Source organism: Lissotriton helveticus, chromosome 4_1, assembly GCF_964261635.1.
Source record: "Lissotriton helveticus chromosome 4_1, aLisHel1.1, whole genome shotgun sequence".
NCBI classification, from domain to species: domain Eukaryota; kingdom Metazoa; phylum Chordata; class Amphibia; order Caudata; family Salamandridae; genus Lissotriton; species Lissotriton helveticus.
In genome coordinates this window covers 579,120,310-579,140,309 of record NC_136063.1, presented here as the reverse complement: position 1 = coordinate 579,140,309, position 20,000 = coordinate 579,120,310, and the positions used below count along the sequence as shown (strand labels likewise).

Below are 20,000 nucleotides of genomic sequence, written 5' to 3'. Positions count from 1 at the left end.
TACCAGTCGGTTTATGAGCATCTGCCTTTGGGCAAAGGACCACTTCCCTTGAACTTGTAGGTCCTGCAAATGTACTCCCCAACCTTCCATAGAAGCATCCGTTGTTACTACGTAATCTGGGATGACTGGAAGAAAAGATAGACCTTGGGACAGATGGGAAGTCTGCGACCACCATCTTAGGGCCTCCTTCATCCGAGAAGTGACAACGATTACGTCACCGAAGGAGCCTGAGGTCTCAATCCATTGACGTTGCAGTTCCGCTTGAAGAGGTCTCATGTGCAAACAAGTTAGTGGTACAAGATCTATTGCGGAAGAGATCATTCCCAGTAGAGATTTGAACACTCTCACAGAAACACACTTTTTTTCTGCACAGCCTAATAAATGTGTAGGCTAAGTTACACCTTTGGAGGTGCAGTAAGTATCCTATGATGTGTTGAATAGACACATCTAAAGGATTAATATTGTTGTTGTGACAATATATTAAAAAAACGTTTCCACTTAGCTGCATAGCATGCTCTAGTGGTTGGGCGTCTAGCTTCTTTTATAACATTCATGCAGTCTGGAGGAAGGTTAAGATATCCAAATTCTAGGATTTCAGGAGCCAGATCGCAAGGTTGAGCTGAGCTGGGTCCGGTTGCCTGATCTCTCCACGGTTCTGTGTTAAAATGCATGGAGACAGGTATAGTTTTTGGTGTGGCACTACAGACAGTTGTAGCAGTATGGTGTACCACAGCTGTCTGGCCCACGTTGGAGCAACTAAGATGAGGGTCAGAGAATGCTGCTGTAGTTTGCGTACTACTAGTGGCATGAGTAGTAGAGGTAGAAAAGCGTACGCAAATTAGTTTGACCAGTTGATCCATATCGCATTGCCTTTGGACAGTGGGTGTGGATATCTGGCGGCGAAGCTTGGGCATTTTGCGTTTTCGTGGGTGGCAAAGAGGTCTATCTGAGGTTGTCCCTACATCTGAAAGAATGGTTGAAGAACTGTCGGATGAAGTTCCCACTCGTGGATCTGTTGTGTCTGACGACTTAACAGATCTGCTATGGTATTTTGAACTCCTGGGACATGCTGGGCTAAGAGGAATATGTTTTGAGGTATAGCCCACCGCCATATGTACTGTGCTAGCTGAGAGAGTTGCAGGGAGTGTGTTCCTCCCTGTTTCTGTATGTAATACATGGCTGTCATGTTGTCCGTGCGGACTAACACAGCTTTGTTTGATATTTGCTGTTGAAAAGCTTTCAGTGCTAGGAATATAGCTAGTAACTCCAGATGATTGATGTGGAGTAACTTTTGTTGCGGTGTCCACCTCCCTTGCGTGGTGTGCTGCAGTAGGTGGGCCCCCCAGCTGGAGAGCGATGCGTCCACTGTCAAGATTATCCGAGGAACTGGCTCTAGGAACGGTCGTCCCTTGGAAAGGTTTTTGGTGTTCCACCACTGCAGAGAGCGATGAGTCCGACCGTCTACCAACACTAGGTCTGTTAATTGACCTTGAGCCTGGTTCCATTGACGTGATAAGCACTCTTGGAGAGGACGCATTTGAAGTCTTGCATGGGGCACTATGAAAATGCAAGAGGACATCATCCCTATAAGCTGCATAAACACTTGTGCTGGAAGGGAGTGTTGTGGCTGAAACTTTATGAGAAGAGTTTGCATGCTGGCTATCCTTATTGGAGTGGGATAAGCTAGCGCTGTTGAGGTGTTTCTTGTGGCACCGAGGTACTGTTGTACTTTGGATGGTTGCAGATGAGACTTGGTGCGGTTTATTGTGAACCCCAAGTTGTGGAGCAGTTGGATTGTGGCATGGGTGTGTTCTACACACTGGTTGTATGAGCTGGCTTTTATGAGCCAGTTGTCGAGGTACGGGAAGACGTGGATGTGCTGTCTTCGTAAATGTGCCGCCACTACTGCTAGGCACTTGGTGAATACTCTTGGTGCTGTAGTGACTCTGAATGGGAGTACTTTGAATTGATAGTGCTGCCCGTCTATTACAAATCTGAGATACTTCCTGTGAGCTTTGTGAATGGGAATGTGGAAGTATGCGTCCTTGAGATCTAGAGTAGCAAGGAAGTCGTTTTGTAATAGGAGAGGAAGGACTTGTTGGAGTGTGACCATGTGAAAATGGTCTGACTGGATGTATATGTTTAGCGGTCTGGGGTCCAGAATAGGCCTTAGAGAGCCGTCCTTCTTTGGGATAAGAAAGTATAGGAAGTTAACCCCCTTGTTTTGTTGGTGCAGAGGAACTAGCTCTATTGCACTTTTTTCTAGAAAAGATATTACCTCTTGCTTTAGCAGTGATGGATGTTCTTGTGACATTGGGCTCTGTTTAGGTGGTATGTTTGGGGGGTAGATGTTAGTTCTAGACAGTAACCTGACTTAATATTTTGTTGCATCTACCTGTCTGATGTGATGTTGATCCAGGCAGGAAGGAATTGTTGTAGTCTCCCCCCCACAGAAGTGGAATGTTGGGGGGGGGGGGGGAGCGGAGGAAAGTCATTGGGTAGGGGTGGAGGCAGAGCGGGAGTTGTTGGTTTTGCCTCTGCCTTTGTTGTTGTTACCCCTGTAACCCCCTCTCTGGTAGCCTTTAGTGAATGTGGATTGGCTAGAGGTCTAGTAAGAAGTGGAAGGGCTTTCGAAGGAGTAGCTTCTCGCGCTGCCTCTATATGATGAGCGACGTAAAGAACGTCTGGGAGCTTTCAGCTGCAAGGCTCCCATAGATTTTGCTGTGTCAGTGTCTTTTTTCATTTTCTCTAAAGACACATCGACATTAGGGCCAAATAAATGTTTTTTATCAAATGCCTGATTTAGGATGGAATTTTGTACCTCCGGTTTAAAACCTGAACTACGTAGCCATGCATGTCTACGCAAAAGGGTACTGGTATTAATTGCCCTTGAGGCAGTGTCTGCAGCATCTAGGGCACAACGAATTGAAGTATTAGTAACATTTTTACCTTCTTGTATGAGTTCATTGGCCCTATTTTTATACTTGTCTGGTAGATGCTGCATTATGGACTCTAGTTCATCATAATGTGCAATGTCGTATCATGCCAACAACGCTTGAGTATTGGCAATGCGCCATATATTAGCTGCCTGTGACGCCGTGCGCTTACCAGAGGCGTCAAGGAGTTTAGATTCCTTATCTGGTAGTGAGGCCTCACCTGATGTTTGTAAATTAGCACGTTTAAGTGCATTGGATACTACTAAAGAATCTAATGGTGCTGGACCTCTAATGTAAACTGGGTCTGTAGGGGCAGCTTTGTATTTTTTCTCAATGCGAGGGTTGAGGACCCGAGCCCTGACAGGATCTTTAAATACCTCTGTTGCGTGCTTAATGACCCCTTTAAGCATTGGCAAAACGGCAGTGGACCTTTGTGTGTTATCAAAAGTGTCCAATAGGAAATCTTCCTCCGCAGAAACGGTGTGTAAATCAACCCCATGGTATTGGGCATCTCTTTGGACTAATAGGTTAAAACCTATAGTGCCCTCTGGTGGGGAAGGCCTGGAAGAGTATACATCGTCTTGGGGGACGTAAGGCACATCAGGGGTGTTATAATCATCCCATGGGTTAGGTGACTGAGGGGGACTATTGGTCCCTGCTGGGTCATGTGCACCCCCACCTGTGTCATCAGAGTCTGTATATACATCATCATCTGGGTTAGTGGATGGTGTAGGCGAATGAAGTGGTGGAGGAGGTGTAGGAGGAGGAACAGTATGGGGAGGTAGTGGAGAAGGGACCCTTAATGGAGAGGTTGCAATGTCTCTCTTCTTTGGGGAAGGAGGAGATGCAGGCGCCTCCAGTGGTCTTTTCTTGGAGCTAAGAGATAGTTTTCCAGTCTTAGGATCCTTTATAAGAGTCTTTTGAGTAGGATCTGCTGTAAAAAGCTCTTCTGTGTCTGGCAGATCCTTCCGCGTCGAAGTTTTTGGATCCGAAGGTTTCTTCGGCACTGACTCGGTAGTTGGTGTAGAGTCTTTTGGCTTAGAAGTATGACCTTTTGAAATGTCTTTTACCGGAACGTGTTTTTTCGGTTTCAGGTGTTTTTTCAGCTCCAAAGCGTGAGAGTCGGGACCTTAAGGTGGTTTTTTACTCGGCTCCGAGTGCGGTTTCGGCATCGATGAGCCGGTGCCATTCTTCGGCGCCGTGTGCTTAGGTGTTGGAGCAGTGGTCAGCGTGGTGGGGGAAGATGGCTTCTTTTTCGGTATCGGTATGGGATCGGCACCGGGAATAGGCTGACTCGAGCCCGAGCCGCCTGAAGGCTTAATAGGCTTCTTTGCCAGGCCCGAAGGCAAGGCGTGGGAAGCAGTCTCTCGGTGTGCACCCGGGACCGAAGGTGAGGGTGTGACCGAAGCCTTTTTTGAGGGTGTCAAGGAAGGGTTGGGGTCGACGGTCTTTATTACGTCCCATTGAGCTGGAGTGATGTCCTCGACGTCCGAGTCTTCGGCATCAGAGGAGCTGGCACTTTCTTCGGCCTGCTGGTGTTCTGGCACGTCGACATCCTCTGCAAAGATGTCGTCGGGAATCGACGCTGACCAGCGAGCCATTGTTCTTGGAGCTCGTGTGTCCCGAATCGTCTTTTTGGAGCGGAAAGAGGCACAGGCGAAACAGTCTTTGGCCTCGTGCTCCGGTGAGAGGCAGAGGTTACACACCTCATATAGATCGGTGTGGGGAAACTTCGACCCACATTGAGGACACTTCTTGAATGGCGTCCTTTCCATGAGCCAGAGAGTAAGGCCTAGGTAGGCCCGAAGGCCTTCGTCGATGACCGGAATCGAAGACTTGAAGTGGTGAAGAATCGCGTCGATGTGGAGCGCGATCGAAACAATACCGTCGAACTGGGTGAGGATTGTGCGCTGAAGGAAAATCGGTTCCAAACCAGAGCGCAGGAAACACATCCGAGGCTGATGGCGGAAAAAAACAATCTGAGGATGGAGCCGATGTCCATGCGCAGTATGGTTCAAAGGAGGAGTCACCCATCTTGTGACTTCCAAAGAATTTTTCAGGACAAAAACAAACTGCAAACATCCGGGCCCAACACTAGGTGGCGATCTATGCACAGTGTGTCATCTGTAGCTCATACGCCTCGAACACAGTGTTATCGAAGATAAGTAACTAGTTCAGTGGTAACCACCTGAAAGAAATTGTTATTGAAGAGTTGGTCTACTCCACAACCCACCGAAAAAAGACTGAACATTTAGGACTAAGTGGTCTTAGAGATATTTTAACATGTCAGCAAAGCAAAACAGCACCATTAGCACACCAGAGAAGGAACAATTGAATTTTTCTTAAGAGCGGAGGAACATGGCGGCCGCCAGCTAAACGGCCACGGCTGCGCCTCACCTCGGGTATTCTCGAATGGCGATCAGAGGTCGTGAAGGTGTTTCCACCAGAGAGGCTGATTCTTCGTTTGGTTATCTTTTTCTTTTTTTTGCCGCTCTCTGTCCTCCGGTGCGAAGTAGGCGATGCGGGAGGTTCACAGCGGACTGTTGGCTTCATTCTCGGCGTTTGGAAGTGGGAGGAGGCAGCGCGGCACCGGAGACGCCGGGACGCCGCCTGCTTCTGGTTTCGTGTGGCTGGAAGTGGAAGTACTAGCTGTGGTTTGCAGGGATATTCGATACCAGGGCCGAGGTTGCTGGGCGAGAGCGAGGAGCTGCTAGGCGGCAGCGGGTGGAGGCAGGTATCACCGGAGGTTGGTGAGTTTGCATCGGGGCTAATACACTCGACGGTGAGTTTACCAGCTGGCGCTTTCTCTCTGGAAAAAGACCTATGCGGTGCGGACTTCCCTGCATTTGGGCAGAGGGGAGCAGATGATTTTTCCCGGTGCATGGAGGCGGGGGAAGGAGGAGTTGAAGAGATAAGAGGGACAAAGTGGTGTTTTTCTCCTTCCAAAGTTGGTCGTTACACGCTTAGGGCTAGGGTTGCCAATTCATTTCAGAATTTAGACATCACCCAGCCCTTATTGACCCCCAAAAAGTCCCCCCCTAGCCTTGAGACTAATATTAAGGCCAAACAAAAGAGGCATGGTGCCACTGGAGAAGTAGAGCCAAAGTTGAGAGAAGTCCCCAAGAGCAAAGGGAGAGGTGGGGCGAAGAAAAGAGCCGTTGCAAAAGTGAAAATAACCCCCTCTTTAAAAACCTACCACAGAGTCATGTCCTCCACGGCTGGTATAAGTGAGACAGCTAAGACAAGAAGGCAGGAGGAGCTGGAGGGGGGTCTAAGGCTAAAATTAAGCCTAAGATACCTGAAAGCAATGTGGGGCTCTCCCATCCCTTGACTCCATTTCAGCAATGTGAACAGAGGGGGTCTAAGCAACCTACTGCAGCTTTATCTTTGGCTTCACCTGATCCGCACTCAGTCATGGCGCTCTGCAATAGATTTATTGTCCTTGAGGTTCAGGACTACCAAGAAAGTGTACAGGAAGTAGTAAATTCCGGGGACATTGCTATATCCTCTGAAAATCGGAAAGGCGAGACCGAGAATGGTGGGCATTCAGGGTTAGCATCTCACTCTTTGGCTGGCATCTTATGCCCTATGAAAGAGGAGATGTCAAGTGGATTTAAGGTATCGGAGATGAATCAGGCAGAGTTGCCAGTAGATTCTCGGTCTCTGAGGCAAATCAAGCCGCAATTAAATCATCATGTGAAGTGTTGGCTCAGAGACTGGAGGAGGTAGTGGCGAGAACCGACTCAATAGAGGCAGAAATCCCGGTAAATAAGGAAGCCATAAGCGTAGCCACATGAGATGTGGTAAAATTGTCAGCACAGAATAAGGAGCTCAGAGAAGATCTAGAAAGGCTGGAAAATCACTCCCAGAAGAACAATCTGAGACTTTTAAAGTTGAAGAGGTAGACGCTTTTATGGCAAACATTAAAGGCGGGAAGTGAACTACAAGAGGAAGCTAGTATGGGGTAGTAATAGTAACAGCATTCGACCAGGGGCACTCCTCTGGTGCTCCGCCCAGTCGCACTGCAAAAAAATGGGAACTGCTCCCTTCAATTATGTCCATTTAATCCAAGTTCTCAATTATTTAACCATTGTAGCCAACACGTATTCCATTCCTTGTTCCTGCAATATTACTTGTTTGTATTTTCATCACGCCGGAGACAGTCTGATAAAATCACTTTGAAAATGTTCTGGTTGGAAAATATCGCCTCAACGAGATTTGCACCCCACTTGACGAAAAAAGACATTTGAAATCAGATAACAAATGTGAAAGCTAGCATTTATAACAGAGGAGACAGTGAAAATATGAAGTGGAACTCATGGCAGCAAGATCGGACATCTATCATGAACAGTTGGAATGATCTATGGGACAGATGCACTATGAGCTTGTTATTATTTTACACAAACCCCTGACGAAGAGCCTAAGGAGGCTTGAAATGCATTGGATACTTGAAGGTTGTGCCTATTTCATATTACGATGAAGCTGCTCGTACCGTTGTAAAAAGTCTGGATTGACATGCAGCTGGTATTAGAAGTATTTAAATAAAGACTGCAGATTTTATCAGACTGTCTCCGGCGTGATGAAAAGACACACATGTAATATTGCAGGAACAAGGAATGGAATACGTATTGGTTACAATGGTTAAATAAAGGAGGACTTGGATTACATTGACATAATTGAAGGGAACAGTTCCCATTTTTTTGCAGTGCGACTGCACGGAGCACGAGAGGAGTGCCCCTGGTCGAATCCTTCTGAAAGAACAGTGGATTGAGGCGATCCACTAACACAGTTCGCACGCACCCACTTAAGAGTTTTTCAGTTAAAAAAGCATCGAAATAAGGGAAGGAGTGCATTCTCTTCTTTGAAAATGTTCTGGTAGTAATAGTAACAGCATAAGTAGTCCTCTGGCCTTAGATCTTTAGATCGTCTATTCTTTTTTCATTTTCCTAAATGTTTTAGTATATTGCCCGAGGTGGGCGCGACCAATAGGCTTACCCTATTGGAAGGGAGGGTTCCTCATCGGAGAAGGGGGGCACAGGAGGGTGGGGGGTTGGTAGGGGAGCACCGGATGGTGAGCATTGGGATAAAAATAAAAATAAAAAAACCTTGTCTCACTTAAAGTATTTAATAATTTGGTTAATTAATCTGGGTCAGGGGTCTGTGGTCGGATGGCAGGAGTAGTCATAAAACAAATAAGCACAAGTTTTATCTCCTGGAATGTGAACGGGCTGAGATGTCCAAGGAGGCAAAGACTGGTAATGAAATACCTGGAGCTCTCCGAGGCCCAGGTTTGCCTCCTACAGGAGACCCACTTAACTGCTGAGGAATCAAAAAAACTGTACTCTGGTATGCCCTGGCTTAAAAGTTACTGCTTCTCCGATCAAACAATAAATAGCCGCGGAGTTGCAATTTTGATAAAACAGGGGTTAACTTGCTCAATGAAATCAACACAGACAGATCAAACCAGTAGGTGGATCATTGCGCATTTGGACCTTGGAGGCACAGATTTAATATGTGCTTCTTTTTATGGTCCAAACGTGGACGACCCATCCTATATTTCTAAATTGCAGTCTAAGTTAATTTTGGAAACTCCACCTATGATCGTGGGAGGGGATTTCAATATCCTTCTGGATCTCCTTAAGGACAGGTCAAATCAGGGGGATTATATGGGGCACCTCGTATCCGGCGTGCTATGAAGAATATGATCTATGACCTGGAGTTGGTGGAGGCTTGGAGGGGTAAGATGGGGGACTCAGCTGGGTTCACGTTTCACAGCAAAAAATATCATCTTTCATCCAGGATTGACTATGTTTTAGTGAGCAGGAATCTCCTGGATGCAATATCTGCAGTCTCCATTCTTCCAAGTCCTCTTTCAGATCATGCCCCAATTATGTTTTCATATAAGAAAACAACTACAAATATGACCCAAACTAGGTGGACACTTAATAGGGGGAAGTTAGCCGACCCAGATATTATTCAGGACAATAAAATATCCTTGTTAGAATATTTTGACTTAAACATTGGCTCAACGGTCATTGGAGTTGTTTGGGACACCTTTAAGGCTAATTTGAGGGGACGGCTCCATGGCCTTATATGCTCCAAAAATAGAGCTGAAGGCCGGGAATTAAAATTAATAGAGGAAAAAATTAAACAGCTAGAAGCAGATTGCCTCCTGTTAACAGGTCGGTCCCCTGAAAGGCTGGGAAAAGTGCAGAAGGAACTTGAGCATGCTAAGCAAGTACTGAGAGGGAAGCTAGATGAGAAGTGTAAGGCTCAATGGCTGAACATCTTCAGTTCCCTACCCCCCATCATCATATGCAAAAAAGATGTGACAATCCTCTATCTGCTGCATGATAAACAAGTCCAATCTGCTAATGTCATAAACAATCCACCCAACTGGTGAAACAAACTTCCCTTCCCAAACCCCCCCTCCCAGCTGCCCTGCCTATTAGGCTTAGAACTGCCCATTGAAAAATGCAGAGTGCCTGTCGCCCTAAACATTCAAAAGAAGAACAAAAAAAGGTACTTAGGGGGATAGATCATAGGAGCTCCGGCCAGCACCCAAAAGGACATAGTAATGAGCCATGAAAAATACGATTATGCAAACATCATGTCACTCCCCCCCCCCCCCCCCATGAATCAATGATACCTCTCGCTCCGCCTCCCCCATCCCCACCCCCCCAGACCCCCCCACACCCCCGAAACACACAACTGCACTCAAGAAGGCTGAGTCTCTGAGTCACCGTCTCCTCCATGATTTGCCCGATCCGGGGGGGCCCGAACCTCAAGCCACTCCGATACTGTCTCTGGTTGATCGAAAAACCATGCCCTACCATCTGCTTCAAATCTAAGACGGGCTGGAAACAACATAGAGTATTTCATGCCTCTCTCCCGCAGGTCACGTTTCACGGACAAGAAGGATTTTCGTTGCTTCTGAACTCTTTGCGTGAAGTCAGGAAAGAAGGCAATGGTAGCGTTTTCATATTTAAAGGGGAGCACTGGCCCTTGAACACTGAAGAACAGCACCCTTGTCTCGGTAGTTGAGGACTCAGGCCAACATGGGTCGCGGGGGAGCGCCCGGTCTGGGACGGCCGCCCGGGACTCTGTGTGCCAGCTCAATGACGAAGACCTTACTTAGATCCTTTGGTTGCAGGTACTTGAGGATAAGATCCTCCACGAACAGGTCAGGGGCCTGGCCTTCCGACTTTCCAGGCACACCCAGGATATGCAGATTATTACGGCGGAGGCGGCCTTCATAGTCATCCAACTTAAGATCGAAGGCCACACGCGAATCACGCAGCTCCCCAACCTCCTGCTGCAACTGGGAGACATCCTCTACCAGACTGGAGTTGATAAGTTCAACCTGCTTCACTTTTTCGTTGAGTTTACCCATGTCTGCACGAATTAGGTTGATGTATATGGCCATTGAGTCCATTTTGTGCTCCAGTGAGGCCTTAACTCCAGAGATCGCGTCCATGACATCCTTAAGAGAGAGCTCAGGTTCATCTCCGGTCAGCGCCCCCTTCACCGACTCCTCCGACAGCCTGCCCCTCTGTACATCCTTAGAGATTGTGTACCTGTCGAGTTTGTTGGATTGAACCGGTTTCGACCCTCTGGTCCCAGTGCCCTTCACACACTCCATGTTCCGATGAGCAGAGCACTATCCGGGGCAGCATCCAGATATGGCCAGCGTGCACTCCCAACACTTTAGGGCCAGACACAAGCCCCCGGACTCCAAAGCAGCAAGGACGAGCAATGCAGCCCAACACCAGAATGAAATGAAGTAGGCCTCACAGAGGCATTCAGCATCCGAGATATGAGAGCAGGGTCAGTTCACCACCACAGGAGGCACCCGCTGCTCCCCGGTGGCACTACGAACCCCAGGCCATTGTGACGCAATGCCCAATCATGCTCACCACAGAGTGCGTACATCCAGAGAAGACCAGCGGGTCATTCAGTGAGCGCCATAAATATACACAGCGCCTCCAGAGGATCAGACCGAAGGGGAAAGCAACGAAGTAAGAGGGGGGGGGACTCCCCCATTCGTCCGCTATAGGACAGAGGAGATAATATTCCAAAATCCGGGTCCGCCTCCACACCCCACTCTACCGCTGCGACATACAACTTGCACAGAGGGTCCCCGGGTTCAGCATCAGACCCAGCACACTCCATGAATCTCAGCTTGAAACAGCAGCATGTGGTACCAGCTGCACCCCCACACTCCAAGGTCCAAGTCAGAGGGGGCGGGCTGAGTTACAACGATCCAGCAGCAGCAAAACAGAAGTGACCACAGGGCCAGCCGTCCGCCCCGCTCCTAAACGCAGCAAACAGCAGCGCTCCACACCACGCCACGCAGCCCGAAACCCCCAAACCAGCAGTCAGGTCAGAAAAACCTCAGAAGGGGGGGGGGAGAGGCGCATCAAAAAAACTCAGTCATGCAGAGCCAGCAGCTCCTCAACCACAAGGTCCTCAAATTGCTGCGATGTCCAGATGGAAAATGAGGAAAGCAGAGGAGGGGGAAGGGCTCACCACCGCAGAGACCACCTCAACCACACATCAAAGCCCATCAGGGGGAGGAAAAGATCCAAGACCCAAGAGGATCGAGCGCCAAAAGTGAGGGGGGGGAGATCCACTCTCGGCCCCGGGACCGGCACTCACAGTAGACGCAGGGTTCGCTCGGGCTGCCTCTGCAGAAGCTCCTGCACCTCTGCCGCTTCAATCACCGCTCCACACACGGACACAGGAGCGCAGGGCCACCGCATCCAGCGGCCGGAGCCGGCCTTTACTACGTTGCGGCCCCCACTTCCGGCCGAGCCGGAAGTCACCGGTGGTTGGACCGGAGTAATCACTGTGGGTCCCGGCTTGAGGCCCACACCAAGGCAGACGGACTCCGCGGCCAGAACACCATCGCAGGAGTCGCAGAAAGCTCCGGGACAGGCGGCAGTCGTTCCGCCGCACTCACGGCCCCAGGGATGGCACTCCGGACATCAGGATTGAAGATCAGGATTGATTTGGGGCTGACTAGTCACGGAGCTCCGAGACTACGCGGCCATCACGGATCGCGCTTGGCCACGCCCCACCACATATGATTCTTTACCTTTAATGAGAACCTAGGGGTAAAAAATGTCAAGGGCTTGAATGCAAATGACTTTTTAATAGGGAAAAAGCTGAACTACAGGTAGTAACTGAGTAACTTCTCGTAATTGATTGGGAAGTGATTTCAGCGTACCACTATTTATGTTAATGTTTGCACTAATCTCAAAGTAGAATTGAATAAAAATAATACTCAAGTCTAGCCTGTATATTCTAGCAGGATAGAATTAGGACCAAAAATGCATGTCTCTTTAACAAACAAGGATATGTCACCAATGATCAGTACAATGAGCTAGCTGCAATTTAAGGTAGACCAAGCAGTCCTAAATAAGCCAGTAATTTAATAACAAAGATGATAATTGGGATCTATTCTGAGCCTAAAATCCCTAAAATAATTGCTGGCAAAAACCCCATGGATAACACTGATATTACTAAAAGCCAACTTGATTTTCAGTCTTGACCAATATAGAGAACTAGGCAATTTTGTACCTCATGCCAGGAAGGTCCCAAGTAGTTTCCATCAGTATGAGCCACCGTAATAAGTGTCTTGATAGTGTCAATGTTCTTCTGCTTCATTTCAGTTATACCAGAGCTCACTGTGAGCAATGTAAACCTTGCAAGGGCCTGGACATAAGCATCTCTTTCAAGCTGCAAAGAAAAAGAAATGAGGATACTCATTATCAACCACACAATTATGCATATAAAAAAGAGGGCACCAACAAAATCTTGCCAGAAAACTATCCACTTGAGGTTTTCAAAAGGGTAACACAGACATGAGGATGGTGCTGGCACAACTAGGAGAACAAGAGATTTTATGTTCCAGTTAAATAGAGGAAATTAACATTGGAAGGCTCCAAGTACCTGAGACTTGTGACTCCACAATTTAGAAGAGACCTGTGGGTCGTAAGGAAAATTTTATTGAACCTGTAAGCATCTGTTTATAGCATGAAGAGCGTTAGACTCACATGCTGTGCATATGCCTAGAATCTAGTGTTGGGCCCTGATGAGTGCATGTTTTTTTCTTTCAAAGAATTCTTCTCGAGTCAAGAGGTAATGTGACTCACCTCTTGCTTGTAATGCGCACTGACACCGGCTCCATTGTCAGATTGTTTACTGCATGTCGGGTGAGGATGGAGTTGGAGCCAAACGATACAGGATAGAGACAGAAAGATGACCATGCAAGAGCAGTAAGAAAAAATAACTACAATAGCGTCAGAGGCCTCTGGGGAGGTGGGTGGACACATACGAATTTACAGCACCACATGCCACAAACAGGTCCTTACAGGGTAACATTTTCCGTTCAAGGCATGTGTGGATGTAGATATAAATACTGTGCATAGAATGTAAAGCAGTCCTCCCATAGGTGGTGGTTAGTCTGTGGGTGTTGCATAAGATTGAAAACATTGAAAAAGGGTACAAAATACGTTTCCCCGGAAGGCCCTAGAGGCCTTAGAGGAACAGGAAAAACTCTTTTAGTGTTTGTGTAACAGGTTTTAATACATTTAAAAATCCATCTAGCTATGCCTGATTTTAATAAATCCTTCTCTTATGCGGCTCAGAAAAAAGCAACAAAAAGCTCCTGATTCTTTCCAAAGGGCTTCGTCCTATCCACATAGTACATTAAGGCTGGTTTAACATCTAAGGTATGAAGAGACCTTTCTGCAACTCAATCATGTTTAAGAAAGAGAACTGGGAGTTGTATAAACTGGTTAAGGTGGAAAGGAAGAAATTGAGGGTTACTGCGAGGGACAACCCTATCCTTATGAACCTGAAACAAAGGTTATTGCAAAATTAAAGCATGGAGCTCACTGATATGTCTTATATGGTGATAGCCATGAGAAAAGCTAGTTTCCAAGAGAGAAACGGAAGGGGACATGACTGGAGGGGCTCAAATGGAAAACCCATGAGTCTTGTGAGGACAATGTTGAGATTCCACTCTGGGAAAAGCCAAGGAGGAATGACTCTCTTGAGTCCCTCCATAAAAGCTTTAATGACTGCAATCCTAAGGAAGTAGATGTGTTGCCTATTTTGGAGATAAGCAGCCACAACTGTCAAGTGTAGCCGAATGGAGTTGACGGCTAGTCCACAGGTTTGTAGGTGTAGTAGGTAACAGTGATTTGGACGCTAGCTGATAAGGGGTCACTATGGTTTAAAAACCAGTAGCAGACAAACCCCTACAATTTGTAAGCATAACAGGCACGAGTAATGGGCCTGCGTGCTTCTTTAAGTAATTCATGCATTCAGGAGGTCTTCTGAGGTACTCACACTCTTAGACTTCAGAAGACAGATTGCAAGGTAGCGACTCCTTGAGTCAGGGTGCCTGATTTCTCCACGGCTCTGAGCGAGAAGGTCCGGAATGTGGGGAGCTTCTCGTGCAGAACCATGAGAGTGGTGAACCAGGGTTGTCTGGCCTAGGTAGGAGGTGCTAGCTGAGGGTGAGGGAGGTTTTCCGGACCTTACGAACCACAAATGGTAGGAGGGAGAGAAGCGAAAAAGTGTAGGCAGATACACCTCAACAGTTTATCCCTAGTGTATTGCTCATGGACATTGCTCACGGACAGTGGGTGAGGGAATCTGGAGGCAAAGTATGGGCATTTTGTGTTTTCTGCCACAGGGAAGAGGTCTACGTCTGGAAACCCCCATCACCGGAAGTAGTGGAGAGGACTCCCGGGTGAAGTTCTCACTCGTGGACCTGTCCCTGCATCCTGCGAGCCGGTCAGCAAAGTTGTTGAACACCCCCAGAAGGTACGCCTCCAGCACGTGGATCCTGTGGTGGAAAACCTGGCACCTAATGGACTGGGCTAGCTGAGAAAACTCGGGAATGCAAGGGCCTCCCTTCTTAGGTAGGTAATATATGGTTGTCATGCTGTCCGTCTGGATGAGAACCACATTGCCCACTCTGTGGAGAAGGAAGGCCTAGATGTTAGATGGACTGCTAACAGCTCCAGATAGCTAATGTGGAGGCCCTTGCGACTGGGATCCCACAGATATTGGACAGTCAAGTTTTGTAGATGGGCCCCCCACCTAGTGAGAGATGCGTCCACTGTATTGGGTCGAGAAAAGACTGCCCCTTGCAACAAATTATTGGTATTCCACCACTGCAGAGAGCGATGGGTGGGGCAGTGGTGGATCAACACTAGATCTTCCCAATAACCCTCTGTCTGAGGCCACTGATAAGTTAAGCATTCTTGCAGTGAGAACATGTGTAACCTTGCGTGGGGAAATATGGCAATGCAGGAAACAGTCATGCCGATGAGGCGTAGGCCATCCGGACTGTGACTGGTTGACCTGGCTGAAAAACAGGTAGCAACGCATGAAAGGACTGGACCTCTGCCTTGAGGTTGGCCCCTTAGCAGGGGTGGGTTTTTAGGGTTTGAGGATGGGACTTTACAGCGTTGAGGGTTAAGCCCCACTCGTAAAGGAGATTTACAGTGGCTTGGGTGTGAATAGGACACTGTTGTTGCATTGCACTCTTAGAATACATGGATGCCCTATCTTTGCAGGTGTGCAGCTACTGCTTCAAGGCATTTTGTAAAAGCTTGAGGTGCAGTGGTGACCCTGAAGGGCAGCACTTTGAACAGGTAGTGTTTGCCATTTACCGCAAACTGGTGGTAATGTTGATGCACTGGTGAATGGGGATATGGAAGTAGGCATCTTTGAGGTCAAGTGCTGCCATGAAATTGCTTTGCTGTACCAGGAGAATGACATCCTGGACAATGACCATGTGGAAATGTACTCACAGGATGTACTCGTGGAGGGGTCTGAGGTTCAGAATGGGCCTGAGGGACCTGTCCTTCTTAGGAATGAGGAAGTAGAAGGAACACAATCCTGAGACCTATAGGTGTTGTGGCACATACGCTATAGCCCCTTTGAGAAGGAGCACCTGAACCTCTTTCAAAAGCAGGTGTTGGTGTTCTGGGGAGAGGTCATGTCTGTGGTGTGGAATGTTGGGTGGTGTGGAACCATGTTGAATGAAGTCTAATGCCCACTGGTCTGAGGTGACATGTTGCCAGGTGGTGAAGAACATGTGAAGTCGTCCCCCAACAGATGTTATGTGCTTTGGGGGACGGGGTATGGCACGTCATTGCTTGGTTGAGAATAGTTCTTTGAGGGAGCCACCTTTGCCCCAACCCTTGGCGCCGTTACCACGGTAACCACCTCTGAAGTAACCTTGTGTGAAGGCTTCAGGGGTGGTGATTTTGGAGCCTCTACGATAAGCTGAGCGGCGAAAGGACCCACAATGGGGGAGGGGGGGCGGGGGGTGGGAGTTTGTAAGATGCCCATGGCCTTCGCCATCTCCAGTTCTTTCTCTTCTCCAACATCCCGTCAACCTGGGGCCCAAAGAGAGCTGGAGACAGAGTCAGAGTCTGTGGAGAAGCACAACTAGAGTACATGCCAAGGTCAGCTGAATCAGCAGCACCTAATGAACATCTAATGGTGGTGTTTGAGATAACATTTTTCTTCATCCTGAATCAACTTTTTTGTGATAAAACGATTGACTTGAGATGACCCAGAGATTTACATCCTTTTTTTGAGAACTTAAAGACACTATATCTGGACACTACTACGTATCCAGTGGTTACCTCAGGATGGAGGTGAGCATACAACAAAAAAAGACCCGATGATGATGCACCAACGCATCGTAATTGGCGGAGAAACAAGATATACCGCTGATGGAGCAGATTTCATCTGCAGTCAGGCATTGTTTTATTTTTGTGCATCACACAGACTGCATTTAAATTGCCACCCAAATTTTGGTGCAAGTTAAAAACATGGCACATGAAAAACATGAAAGTGAGGCCTATTCCCTTACGGTGATAAGGCGCTATACAAGAGCGTATGATTACGATTACGATTTATTATTCAGTCTGAAATGCTTGTGCTGAATTAACATGTGTTTTTGCAGTCTAGAGAAAAGTGGCCTTTTTAGCTTTGAAGATTAATAGAATGTGTTTCTCTCTTCCCAGCTCATTCCTTGTAATGTAAATTCACTATTTCTGTCTTAAAAGACTTTGACTTGTTGCATATTTTGATAAACATGTTCAGTTAATAACACCTCTTTTTATAATGTGTGTGAATTAATAATGCACCAAACACTGCACATGGGACGAAATGCTTTTTGCATGAAAGGCTATCTAAAACATTAAAGCATGTTGCTGTGTGTGCTGTATTAACTGTGTGCGCTATTTTAACTGTGTGTGCTTTTAAAATTTACACTAAAGCATGAAAATGCTATGTTGCACATTGCACATTTATTTTGCATGTTGTCATAAATAATAGAAAAGCTGCTTGAAACTAATAGTTTGGCTAGGTAAACATTTATAAGGGGTATTAGTATGGAGTTGGGAAACATAATGGGCTGATTTACATGAAATTAATATTCTCTTTGTGTCTGTTTTATTTTTGGGGCCTACAATTAAATGGCTGCCTGTGAATCCAGCAAGGCTATGACTTGCATTTTCAGAAAAGAGTGCATGCGCAGACTGTGGCAGCTTTCCTCAAACCACGAAGAAGTCAAGGCCATCTTGAACTGTACATTCTTGTGATTGTGCCAATGTACCAGTTAGTTAAAGTATTCGTCCTACTGCGCTGTGAAAGGAAGGAAGAGAATTAGAATGAAACATTTTTCCTAGTAAATGTTGCAAACATTTATAAATGTATTTATTCATGTATGCTTCTTTTGTTAAAACTGGTATAGTCAAGATTTTAGAATGAGTCAGGAAAGTGAAACTTCATGCCATCATGGCTGACCAATCACGTACACGTTTTCCTGAAGATGCAATATTTTTGTGTAGATAGCCAAGAATTAGAGTATAAATAATGACCTCTCTGGAGGCGGGGTTGGCTTTTCTGCTCACTGGCTGGCTTTTTGCTCATAGTACTTCTTGCTCATTTTGGCTTAGGCTTTGCTTCATTCTATGGTTTAGGTACGAGATCGTCACGGGTGCAGCCTTGGGCGTCCGAGGAGAGTCAGGTGAGGGGTTCCCTGGTGATTTTTTCTTCCAAAGTCCTGGCACGTCATATTTTGGCACTGCAGGCCACATTCCTTTGAGGCCTTGTGAAGGGCGGGTTGTCTCACTCCTTGCTTGCTCTTTAGACACAGACAGGAGCAGAGAATGCAGTGGATCAGGATAGAATTAGATGCTAAACTTTAAGTTTATGCTTTGACTAATTAATTAGGTCTGAAAAGATTTATTTGACCTATGCATTTATTTCTCTTAATGGGAGATTTTTTGCAAACTATTTAATTATTGATTAGCTTTTCAAGACTATTTTTCTTAGAAACTCTTTAAGAATTTTGACTGATATTTTGCGCCACATTTTCTTTCCTACATGTAATGCTTATATGCAGACTGTAATGTGTTCTGTATTAATGCTATTTTTCCTGTTTTCCAAATTCTGTAACCTGATTGATATTTTATAATGAATAAAGGGTCAGAGAAAAATTAACTTTTGACTAGAAAATAAAACCCTTTAAAATACTCAACAACTCTCTCTTTATTGGCTTAAAATAATAATTGCATTTTTGACTGTTCATGATTATTTAAAGTCTCCTGAAGGTAATACATGGTGTGAAGGGCCCAACACCTTTTTCAGTAGTAAATTAGAGGTAGCATGAGGGTTTTCATTGAGAAATTACCAGAAGTAATTACCGCTCCATCACCGCCTACCAACTACGTGCGTGTATGAGGGTTTTTATTAAGAGAATAAAACTCCTGGAAACTTAGTTACAAGTGGTCCATTCTCCCCCATCTGGATTTTTGGTGTTTGAGATAAGCCTGCCCTCCGAGACTAGCTCATGCCCTCTTTTATGGTGCTACTCTGGGGGATGTTGGAGGAGCTCTTCCATCTTGTCCTTGTTTGCCTGGTCACACTTGGAAAGCAGGCTGATAGAGTTGGCGATGCGCCAATTAATGAGGACTGTGCTGCAATGCACTTGCCAGCAGCACCAATGTGCTTGCTTTCTTTATCCAGTAGGGAGCATTGCCAGTACCTTGTGCGTTGGCCCTTTTGTGGGGGGTATGCAGAACCAGGAAACTGGGAGGAATTGGCCCCAATGTAGAGAAGGTCTGATGGTTGAAGCCTAATATTTTTTATCAACTTGGAGGGGGGGGGGGATGGGATGGGATAAAGGGGTGAATACTCAAGCCTTAACCAGCTCCTTAAAAATGTCAGGAGCGGGTTTTTGAAAAAACAATTTACTTACTTTTCCTAATGCCTTAACTAATAAAGAGCCAAAGGTTCCTTACCACAGAATATTCCCCAGGCATCAGCGTACAGGTAGGTGGTGACATCTGTAAGTGTGGATCAAAGAACAACACTTACCACTGGTGGGTGAAGCTAGGGCCCTCAAAAGCGAAACAGCCCTTTACTCTGAAATCCATTCACAGATCGAGGAGGATGGGTGGGTCGGTAAGAAAAATGAGGCTAGATCAAGTCTACCAGATAAGGCGTTACAGAAGGTAAGTAACTTGTTCATCTGACAGAGCCACAGATTGCTTAACTGAGAGTGAGTTACCACCTGTGAGGACTAAAGTACAGTCCCACTGTGGCATAATGGAGGATGCAGGTGGGAAAATGTCTGCACAATCCCTTCCATGCCCATTTCAGAGTTTGAACAGTGTTTATTTCTCCTCTGGGACATTTGTAAGCATGATAAATAGCAACCTGTAGTGAGGTGGGTGCAGTGCTGTCTTTTTTCACAGTAACATGAGGTTGGAATGGAGTCGGTCACAGCCAATGGTGTAGAAACTAGGCTTGTGCGCAGTAAGCATATATTGTGAGGTCCGGTGCACCCAGGCCTGCCTGTTTAGGTGTCAGTGTCAGTAATTCCACAATATACAAGGTTGTTTGTTCGCCCATGCCAAGGATACCTTCAGGGAGTGAAGCCGTTTGAAGATTGCGAGGTTAAGCGGCAGGGGCAGGTTTACGAATAAATATAAGAATTTAGGCAGCAACACCATTTTCGCT

At 46.6% G+C, this 20,000-nt stretch overlaps 1 protein-coding gene across 1 annotated transcript in view; it reads right to left on the bottom strand.

The window, feature by feature from the left end:
* Nucleotides 1-20,000, bottom strand: part of ARFGEF1 (ARF guanine nucleotide exchange factor 1) — a 972,411-nt gene that overhangs the window by 327,145 nt on the left and 625,266 nt on the right. The window contains exon 21 of the mRNA XM_078687191.1: nucleotides 12,519-12,677. Within this exon, the coding sequence (XP_078543317.1) occupies nucleotides 12,519-12,677 (159 nt within the window). The remainder of the gene's footprint in view (nucleotides 1-12,518; nucleotides 12,678-20,000) is intronic.